General features: G+C 49.3%; 2 protein-coding genes across 7 annotated transcripts in view; both read left to right on the top strand.

Annotated features, from left to right (window-relative positions):
* The window catches only part of LOC130206783 (uncharacterized), a 5,980-nt gene extending 3,669 nt beyond the window's left edge, over nucleotides 1–2,311 (top strand). For 4 of the 6 annotated variants that reach the window (XM_056434908.1, XM_056434909.1, XM_056434906.1 and 1 more), the window contains 3 exons: nucleotides 20–79; nucleotides 245–466; nucleotides 579–2,311. In XM_056434908.1, the coding sequence (XP_056290883.1) occupies nucleotides 20–79; nucleotides 245–466; nucleotides 579–797 (501 nt within the window). In that variant the 3' untranslated portion in view covers nucleotides 798–2,311. Of the gene's footprint in view, nucleotides 1–19; nucleotides 80–244 lie in introns of all 6 variants that reach the window. The other 2 variants (XM_056434911.1, XM_056434907.1) reach the window with 2 other exon arrangements.
* Nucleotides 2,312–4,217: 1,906 nt separating this feature from the next.
* Nucleotides 4,218–6,041, top strand: LOC130207304 (homeobox protein vent1-like). Its single transcript, XM_056435827.1, has 3 exons — nucleotides 4,218–5,273; nucleotides 5,375–5,619; nucleotides 5,712–6,041. Exons 1-3 carry the CDS (start codon nucleotides 5,018–5,020, stop codon nucleotides 5,958–5,960), a joined length of 750 nt encoding a protein of 249 aa, XP_056291802.1. The 5' UTR covers nucleotides 4,218–5,017; the 3' UTR covers nucleotides 5,961–6,041.
* The last annotated feature ends 4,905 nt before the right edge of the window (nucleotides 6,042–10,946 follow it).

Raw genomic sequence — 10,946 nt, 5'->3', positions numbered from 1 at the left:
TTTCCCTTCTGGCCAACAGGCCTGGAAACTTGTGTCTCCCAAGGTGTGCGACATCCTGGAGGAACTACGAGCTGTGCAGGTGTGTGTGTGTCTATATGTGTGTGTGTGTGTGTGTGTCTATATGTATGTGTGTGTGCGTTTGTGTCTGTGTGTCTTTGTGTGCGTGTGTGTGTTTATAAATGTGTGTAACAGGGCAAATGAATAAATATTTAACCCCCCCCCCCCCCACAACCACCTCCTCCAGGAGGATCCATCTTTGTCCTTTCCCTTCGCTCCAATATGGCCGACCAGCTTGCGGGGGTCGCGGCGCGTGGCGGTCGGACGGCGGCGGCTCAAGCTGTTGGGAATCGTCTCGTCGGCGCCGAGCCAGACGGCGCCCGTGGGATTCGGTTTTGATTGGGAAAGAAGCTCTCGGGCCAGATGCCGCGCGGCGAGCGGCCGTGAGCCAGATGCCGGGGGTCGGGAGGTCGGGCGGGGGGGGCGGAGCCGCGGTTCTCCCGGCGCTCTCCGAATCGGGACGGAACTGGAAGGAAACCTCGGTCCACGCCGCGATCACCGACCCGTCTGTTCTCCTCCAGGAGCATCGCGAAGGTGCTGAGTCAGGTCCACGCCTTCCAGGAGCCGGCGTACCCCTACAGGCCGGACCGGGAGCTGCGGGCCTACCTTCGGCGCCGCATCGCCCGGCTCGCCGCCGCCGACATCCGCCTCCTGGCCGCCGCCGCCGAGCGAGCGGCGGCCAGGAGGATCCAGGACCGGCTGAACCGGGTGAAGGCCTCTTTCCAATGAGTCCTTTCTGACGTATTCTAACCGTTGTTCATAACGTCGCCTGTGGCCTCCTGCGTGGCCCGCATGGAGGCCGGATCACCCCCGCGAAGAACTCATTCTGCGTGAGCATTCCACACATACCTGCAAACTCATGAGGGGTGAAAAAGGTGACAACGGGGGGGGGGGGGGGGGTACAGTGACTTTTTTTTTGTCACCACATCCACGTTGTTTGAAGCCTCAAAGCTTTTAGAACCACAACTACAGTCATTTTATTGTTCTGACCACAAATCTAAATAATGATAATAAACAGTTTAAGAACAAAAGGTCCTCCGCTCTGACTCAGCCCTATAATGATAGTAATAACAAATATACATTGTCATTATATATAATATGGTTAAAGTCATTCATGAGCCAACTTCCTATTTTTTGGCCTGAACAGTCCTCATGGACTTTTCTCTGAATCTGTTGTCTCTACCTGTTTGTCACGATACTCATATTATAACTTCTATTACATATTACATACCTGCCATAAATATCATGATACCCGATACCAGAATTCAATACAATACCATAAAAACAATATGGTACCATAAATACGAGACTGGTATATTTATCTATAATAGTAATAAATAAAACATCTGTATGGTTCACTTTTTACCAACTTTTTCAACACTTAACAAATGACAGTAATATGAGTATTCATACAGCCAGATATGAATGAAACTACATGGTTCCATCATAGCATTGATTATACACTATGAGGCCGTTAGTCTCTGACCAGATGATCCACAGTTCATCAGGATGAGCAGCTGGAGAGTTACACAACTTTACAGACTGAAACATTTCACTTCTGGCATCTTTGTATTTGTTAAGCCGAAGTCTCTAAAGCTGCGCCTCTTCTCTCGCTGTGAGCTGCGCAGCGCAGTGTGCGCAGACAGCTCGACACGGAGCAGCGCGTGCGCTCTGATCGCTCTCTTAATGAAGTATCGATACTAAAAATATGCTAAATCACATGGTGTTTAACGTACGGGTACTTTGTTAGCATCGCTACACCGTGCAGCGTGACAGCAGCAGATGTAGCGGGCTAACATTCAAGCTAACCTGAACCCCCAAACGCTGAAGACATCTGAACGCTGATTGGCCGAGACGCGACACGCCCCATCAAAGATGTTTTATTGCGAAGAGCACCACTTCACACTTTTCTCCGCGTCTCACTGCAATCTCAACGGCAGCGGGCCAGGTGACCCCCCCCCCCCCCAACAAAACAAAAAAACTTCGGATCTCCACGATTCACGTGGATGACCTATTTTGAGTTCAAAACGGTGAATTTCACCGAAAGGTGACAAGTTTGCAGGTATGCCACAGGAAGGTGACGACGCGTTGCTTTATGTGTCGTTGGGGCGACACACGGCGGCTGTCATGACAACGCCTCGCCGCCACGGAGGAAATGATGGAGCATAATGACATGTCAGAGTGCAACAGGTCGCTTTGAGGAAGCATGTTCAGACTATTTTCTATGTTCCTCTCCCTCTCTCTCTCTCTCTCCCTCTCCCTCTCTCTCTCTCTCCCTCTCCCTCTCTCTCTCTCTCCCTCTCTCTCCTCTCTCTCTCTCTCCCCTTCTCTCTCTCTCTCCCCTTCTCTCTCTCTCAGGTTACATGTTGCCGGTTGCAGGTTGCAAACAGTCAATATTCTCCCAACAGAACCGTTCTCTGTATGTTAAGCAGACTTCTGATGCACCATCGACTACAATTAATGGATTAATATGAGATTCTCACAATGTTAGTCACTTTACTTGAATATTTAAGTTACAATGCAATAACTGTAACATATAAATAATATATATATAATATATTTATGTTAGTTATTGCATCAGTAAGTTAAATATATAAACAAAGCTGACTCAGGGACCAAAGAGTGTTTTTAAAAGTACTTTAAGAAAATCAAAACAATACTTTCAGGATGTTGTACTTCGTGGTTATTTCTGGAGGTTTTGCTGCTTTAACTTTAATGACTGAACCACTGGAGGCTCCAATGTTCATGAATAACCTACAACTTCCCACATGTGTTGATTTTATTTATTACTGTGAGTTAGAGGGGGGGGGGGGGGGGGTACAGCTCATAGTTGTATCTCTATCGTTTTAAATCCAGGCTTTAGTCTACATTAGAATACAGTGTCCCGGGACAGAGAGAGAGCCCGTCGGGCCGGGCTGAGGAAGTGGTCGCAGTGGGACGCGACGTCCCGCGCGCTCTCTGTCGTCTGTTGTATTGTCTCCCCGCATCGGGACTCCTCTTCAAAGCCTCCGGGATAAAGAGCTCCAGAGAGAGAGAGGAGAGGGCTGCCGCCTCCGCCGCGGCAGATCCCCGATAAAGGAGGCGGCGGCCCGGCCCCGGCCTCTCGCGCGCTCTGGTCGGAGAACTAAACGATCAGTTTAGCGCCAACTGCCCCCGAGCTGCGGCACGCAGAGGCCTCACGCAACAGAACGAGGGACGGACGGGTTCTAATGTGGCTCCATGACGGCCAGTCCACGTCCAGGGCCGATGAGAGGTATCCATATTGAAATACACCTCTGTGCGCGCGAGCCAATTAAAGGATTACCGCGTCTCCTTATGCGCGGGCTTGTTTGTTCCCCCCCCCCCTCTCCCCCCTCCACCCCCCGAGCTTCCTCGCAGCTTGTTTTGGGGTATTTGCATGTGAACGGCCCGACAATCAGCCGTAATTGTGTTGCTACTGTAATTCCTTTGATCCGCAATGTTTGAAGCGCCTGTGCCAAACGCTGCGGCCGGGTCGCCGGCGCCATGCGCGCCCCGGGGTGTCGGAGACCAGGTCAATACAAGAGCCATCCAGAGGGGTCTGACGGGTCTGACTGGTCTGACGGGTCCCCCCCCCCCCCCCCAGGGTTGCCAGGTCTGTGTGACAAAACCGGCCCAATGGCCAATCAAAACCAGCCCAAAAACTAGCCCAATATCAGAACTCAAGATATGCCCGTGCCAAACCATATACACTGCTTTTAAAGTCCAACAGCATTGCTATCATTGCCAAATGTATTGTAATATCTACAAAGTAACACCAAATGTTTAGTATGCCAGCATTAAAAGCAGTTTACGGTAGGATTTGGGTATAAATAAATTATTTCATTTAAAATATGGCTTTTTATTTAAAGATATTCATGTAATTTGCATGCAAAATAGGTCTACCCGAACCAGCGGACAAAAAATTCAACCCGCGGCAACACTTCAAAAGTAGCCCAATTTCGCGGGAAAACCGCGGACCTGGCAACACTGCCCCCCCCCCCCTCCCCTCCACTCTCTCTCCATTTCATAAAGCAGAAGTACATGGAATACACCACCGACCAAAGATCGAGTCCCCCGTGTGTAATGCAGAGGTCGCCGATATGATGTGTACCCCCCCCCCCCAATACCTTCCAGAAATAACCCGTAGAACCAAACACACACACACACACACACACACACATGTGGGTGTCATATTCGTGTGCTGTGGAAGTCGTATTCCTTATTTATGTTAAATAAATAACCACATTATTTTTCTTAAAGAACTCCATCATCAAAATTGTACCAACAAAAACTGAAAGTGCAGAATAACCCATAATAATGATGTATTAATGATAATGATCAGCTAGTGTGAGAGGAAAGTGTTTCAACTGTACAAGCTTAACATACATAAGTAACGTTATATGGTTGTGAGTCCAGCTCCTGTGATGTGGAACAATAATATCACACATGAGCATCAAGTCAAGCTCCAGAGTGGAGAGCACATCCCGCCCGACGTCTCTGATGCTCTCCGGTCATTCTCATGCAGATGGTCCGACACATTCGATCCGTCGTGCACAGGTTCGGGTTTATTGTCTAGAACGAGGAGAGTAAAGAAGTCCACCCGACCCTCCGCTGTCTACGCCGCGCGCCGCGCCGCAGCCCCCTCGGGTTTCGGTCGGGGCGGACTCATGTATGAGCTCAGGCGGGTTCTCACAGACACGGCGGCGCCAGGTCTTCACACACTCACAGGATATGTAAAGACTTCAATAACGAGCCATTAACCCCTAATCATCGGGATCGATCGGGCGTTAACAAGGGCCTCTACATATGCAAATGACCAGGGCGCTATAAAAGCTGACCCCCCTGGCCCAGGGGAGCATCGGGGGCAGATAGCTGCTGCAGCCACACACACACGCGCGCGCGCACACACACTTGCTCTGACATTTGGTGACGGTACAGCTCACTGAGCAGCACCGGGAACATGTTGAAATACTTCTCCGCGGACTGGTTGGCGCAGAGCCACCGCGACACCGCGCCGGCCGAGGCGCGCGGAGCCGCATGCGTGGACTCCTTGCCGGCCTGCAGGCCCCACATGCCGTGCATGGTGCAGCCGCGCCCGCCGAGCTTTGGCAAGGGGTACCTGCAGCCGAAGCCCAAAGCATCACCTCATGCGGAGAGCAGCCGACAGGACTCCGGCCTCCACTCCTCCTTCCACCCGCCGAGCTGCGCCTCTCCGGGTGAGTGAATGTCTCCCGCAACGGTTTCACCTTTACGTCTTTTTACGCGCCAGCAGCAGATTCCCTAACCAGCCTTCTTTTCTTCTTCTTTGTGTCTCCAGTTTCAGAAATGAGCGGCTACTCCTCCGGGTATGAGAGCGAGGCCGCCTCCTCCTCTTCCTCCTCCGGGTGCCTCTCCGTGGACGAGGGCAGCGACGCGGAGAAAGACGCGGCGCAGCGCCGCGTGCGCACGAAGTTCAGCCCGGAGCAGATCAGCAAGCTGGAGAAGATCTTCAACAAGCACAAGTACCTGGACGGCGGAGAGAGAGTGAAGACGGCGCAGAGGCTGAGCCTCACCGAGACGCAGGTGAGAGGAGACTCCCGGTGTGAAGCATGACGGGTCCCGCTGATGACTCCGGACATGTGGATACTAACCGTATGTCTATGCTGTGCTCTCAGGTGAGGACCTGGTTCCAGAACAGGAGGATGAAGCTGAAACGGGAATTCCAGGACTACCTGGCTCCCCAACTCCCCCCGGTGTTGTTCCAGTCTCTGGCCCCGGGTCACCAGTACCACGGAGCGGCCTTCTACCCGGCCCCCTCCCCGCAGCTGGTCCTCCAGCAGCAGCTGCGCCCCCAGCAGCACCTCCACCACCTCCACCCTCCTCCTCCTCCTCATCTCATGGTCCGCAGCCCACATTTCTACTGAAGATCAAGCAGACAGACTTTACCCACCGAAACACTTAGAATCCAAAGTGCAATCCAGAGTTGTTTTATGTGATGTGTGATTTGTTTTTATTATATTGGATATATGTAATTTGTGTATATATTTATATATATATAACAAAAATTATAATATTTATGATGGAATAAAGTGTATCTTCTATACTGCTGCTCTGGACTTTGCCTTCATACACACAATGCAGCCACACCGGATGTCTCCAAGATAATGGTGACGATGTTATCTCGATCTCAGGATCAGTCCGTGAAGGATCATCCTCTCTTTCATCTTATCTCGGGAGAGGAGGGGAGGAGTTCCACTCTCACACGCCATTGTGTGGAGCTCTCATCACCATCATCTAAGAGATAAGAGGACACATATAAAGAAATCAGAGAAAAAACATTCTCATTGAGCCTCGAAGAAAGTTTTATTTTTCAAAGACCGACCATGCTGAGCCTTTCATATGCGCTGTTACCCCCCCACGCCCCCCCCCCTCTCCCTCTCTGCACTTCAAACGTCGGCTAACGGGAAGATCACGGACAACAATTAGTCCTAATTAAGCCGCCGGCTTGATGAGTTCACACGTCACCACGGTCCGGCTCCAGAGAGTCTGGGGTCCTGTGTGCGGCCCGCGAACCCCGATCGGCGGCCCCGCCGGTTAATGCGCGATCACGTGAGTGATGGAGGTTTGGAGACAACAGGTCATACATGTGCACCCTGCGGGTTTATGGGCGGTTGTTTCTTCTATTGTCTGGGTCAAAGGTTACCTATACTGCATTGTGTGTGTGTGTGGGGGGGGGGGGATCAAACAACATTCTCACTTTCTCACTGCAGACCATGTCCCACCTTAACAAAGGCTCCATCACCGCAGTTCAGACAGCCACTGCAACACCAACAACTATACAACATCTATTAAAGTAAATACAAATAAAATATAATAATATAATATATAATTTTTTTCAGATGTTTCTATCACTGACTGAGTGTCAGATATTTACAGGTTTTAAGAGGTATTCTATGATGATCAGATTAGTTTTTGTTTGTATAATTATAATGAGTTGACTTCAAAAGCGTTGACACTTTTTTAAATATTCCTCATCCCGCTCAACGGGCACGTGACGTCATCCCTGCGCTGCGGTCCATGGAGCGGCTCCATCACGTGATCCACTTCCTCCTCCATGGAATCCCTCTTCATGCTGTTATGGATGCATTAGCATGCATCACATGGAATAACAGCCATTAATATACTCCATGTAGGTCATTGTTGTGAGAACAACAACAACAACAACAACAATATCATAATAAATAAAGCTCCGTCTCCTGATGGCTCTGTGGAGTGGATATGCGCGCTCATGGAGACGCGTTTACGCGCGGCAGCTCCGTTGGGCACATTTACGCGCGACCAGCATCAGGCTGTCAAATAACCACGAGACCTCTTTTTAAAAATGAATTATTCTTCCTTTTCTTCTGCTCATCTAAGAGGAAGTATGAGAACTGGTATCAGCTGCAAACGGACCGGATGGAGAGCTGAGCCTGAACGCACCACAACAGCCCACCGTGGCATGAGCATGTCACTTATGACTGATCTCTAAATTCCATAACAAGCTCTGAATGTTACCCAGAAGTCTCTGCTGCAGTCGTGACGCTGCTCACGTAGCGCAGTGGCCTCTAGTGGCTAACGGAAGTATAGCAACGGATTTAACTTACTTCCGGGTTGGAAGTCCGCGGTGAGAGGAACACCATGAAGATTATCGTGCATATGAATACTGCTGATCACACATTCATGCAGTGACGTCACCGCCCCCTGGAACGTCATTAAAGGACGAACACAGACATGTTATTCACCAAATAGATCAACATAATATGACACATCCAATCAGAGCTGTTGACGATGTGTCGGCACCATGAAGATTTCCCATCACGACTAAACCGATTACTGAGAAGAGAAGATTGGAAAAAAACAGCAGCAGGCAAAAAATATCAAAAATCAATTCTATTGAAATGTTTATTTATGAGTAAAACCAATTCTCAGAACAATGTTTTCTTTTGCAATAACAAATTGGATTTCCCCAAAGCCCAAATAGCTCCATCTCCATATTAAAACATCAACACGCTGAATATGATTTGAAGGGAAATGTTATGAGACATTGAATATTTTTAGATCTGTATTTATTAAGATTCAAAGTCTACGAGGAGAATAAATAAATATATATATATATATATATATAAAGTAATTGTTAGTTAACAGCTTTGTATTCACACGTGGAGGTGTGAGGTGCCAGCTGCCTGACACTCAGACTCACTGGCGCCTGACGTCTCAGCCACGTGAGAACCAGCAGCTCCGTCACGTGACCCTCACGTTCCGTCGAGACCCCGTATGCAAATAAGACGTGTGCCCCCTCCTCCACACACACACACACACACACACACACACACACACACACACACACACACACACACACACACACACACACACACACACACACACACACACACACACACATGCATACACACGGTTGGTATTCACTGGTCTGGTTTTAATAGCACCGCCTTTTGGTAAAAGTAGAGTCTCCATAATTCATCACCGACCACGCAGATTATCCCTTAATGTCTTCCAGGTGAACAGTGGTTTCTAAAGAGGAGGATGAGGCTGGAACGGGGGTCCCGGACCCGGTCCCGAGTTCCTGCCGTTTCAGCACCCGGTCCCAAGTGGACAGCTCCCCGCGGGCTCTCTCTCTCTCTCCCTCTCTCTCTGTCTCTCTCTCTCTCTCTCTCTCTCTCTCTCTCTCTCTCTCTCTCTCTCTCTCTCTCTCTCTCTCTCTCTCTCTCTCTCTCTCTCTCTCTCTCTCTCTCTCTCTCTCTCTCTCTCTCTCTCTCTCTCTCTCTCTCTCTCTCTCTCTGTCTCTCTCTCTCTCTCTCTCTCTCTCTCTCTCTCTCTCTCTCTCTCTCTCTCTCTCTGTCTCTCTCTCTCTCTGTCTCTCTCTCTGTCTCTCTCTCTCTCTCTCTCTCTCTCTCTCTCTCTCTCTCTCTCTCTCTCTCTCTCTCTCTCTGTCTCTCTCTCTCTCTCTCTCTCTCTCTCTCTCTCTCTCTCTCTCTCTCTCTCTCTGTCTCTCTCTCCCTCCCTCTCTTATTTTGTTATTTGTTATAATGTTCTGCAGCCACATGTATTACATAAAGGATGCGTTCAGGGAACCCCAGGCCGTGGCCAGCCTGTCCCTCGCTCCGTGGAGCGCTCCTCCCCCGTGTGGCTCCCCGCTGTGCTCTCCCGGCTCGTCGGGGAGCGCCGTCTTCAAAGGGACTTCAAAGCGGCGTGTAACCGCCACATCATCGCGCCATTGAGCTCCTTTGTCCCGCAGAGGGGACCTTCGCACCTCGTCGGGATACGCGGGCCGGCGCCCGGGAGTCTGGCCCAGGTGTCAGTTGGCCCGGGTGTCGGTTGGCCCGGGAGTCTGGCCCAGGTGTCTGTTGGCCCGGGTGTCGGTTGGCCCGGGAGTCTGTTGGCCCGGGTGTCTGTTGGCCCGGGTGTCTGTTGGCTCACGTCAAAAAAATAAATAAGAAGATCATTAGTGCGGCTCACCGGTTAACCGGGAGACTGATTGAGTCGTCATGCACCTGAACGCATCACAGCTGGATCCAGGTAGAGAGGGGTCACACCCAGGTGTGCAGAGAGCTCCTTTAGTGTCATCTGTGCAGCCACACACACACACACACACATTTATATATACAAAGATAATACTGACACCTCCCACCAGGAGGCACAACTATACCAAAGCAGCCGATGAGGGAGTCCACCAGATTAACAGATGTTTCTTCTTCTTCTTCTTCTTCTTCTTCTTCTTCTTCTTCTCCTTCTTCTTCTTCTTCTTCTTCTTCTTCTTCTTCTTCTTCTTCTTCTCTGATGCTTTGGAGAGGTGCTAACAGTCCCGCTGCAAGCTGGACGGCAGCAGACGGGCCGGAGCCAGCGGCCGCATGACGGGGAGGGGTCAAAGGTCATCCACAAGAGAGAGAGAGAGACTCGTATGAGCTCTGCAGCATCAGCTGATGATGATGGAATGAAGCTCACAGGGTTTTAAGAGCATTTCTGAATAAATATAAACAGACACGAGTGTGACTCTGAGGAGTCAGTTCTCCGTCAGCGGGGAACATCATGTGACATCATGAGCTGGACTGAGAATCATCTTTAAGTGACTGTAAGTAACATGTTCACATCAAACACACACACACACTCACACACACACACACACACTCACACTCACACACACACACACACACACACACACACACATATTGCTCAATGTTAAACCAGGGGTCCAGTCGGTTCCTTCTCACACATCAGGCGGGGTTTCTGAGTTTCTCAGGGTCCAGGGACATTCACATATTATTTAGGGGTCAGTTGTTCCACTGACTGAACGCCATGAGGAGCATTTATAAATAACTTGGGTTCAAAAATAATAAATATACTTATTTCGGCTCACAGGATATGAGCAACTGTCATAAAAATGACAATAATAAGACTATTAGACAATAATAAGACTATTAGGCAGTAATAAGACTATTAGACAATAATAAGACTATTAGACAATAATAAGACTATTAGGCAATAATAAGACTATTAGTCAGTAATCTACAGATTCAACGTGTTTTCTTAGATGTAAATCAGACAATAATATTCAATTTTATTCTTACTTCTTTCTGGATATTTATTTGTATTACATTTTTAAAACAACTTTTAACAATTATAACTAGGGCTGTGAAACGGGGGGGGGGGGCGAGACGGAGATCGGAGTCGTGTTAACGCGACACGTAGAGACAGAATGAAATGCTGCTGGTTCGAGACGACCAACAACAGACGGATTGGAAGCTCATTCTGCGCATGCGTTAAATGCGTTAAAAAAACAAAACTAATTAATCCTGTAATTTAATGAACTGAGTTAACGCGTTATTTTTCACAGCACTAATTATAACTTATTTACT

Source organism: Pseudoliparis swirei, chromosome 17 (assembly GCF_029220125.1).
Source record: "Pseudoliparis swirei isolate HS2019 ecotype Mariana Trench chromosome 17, NWPU_hadal_v1, whole genome shotgun sequence".
Lineage (NCBI taxonomy): Eukaryota > Metazoa > Chordata > Actinopteri > Perciformes > Liparidae > Pseudoliparis > Pseudoliparis swirei.
Note: the sequence above shows the minus strand (reverse complement) of the source record. Positions and strands in the feature narration are given on the sequence as shown.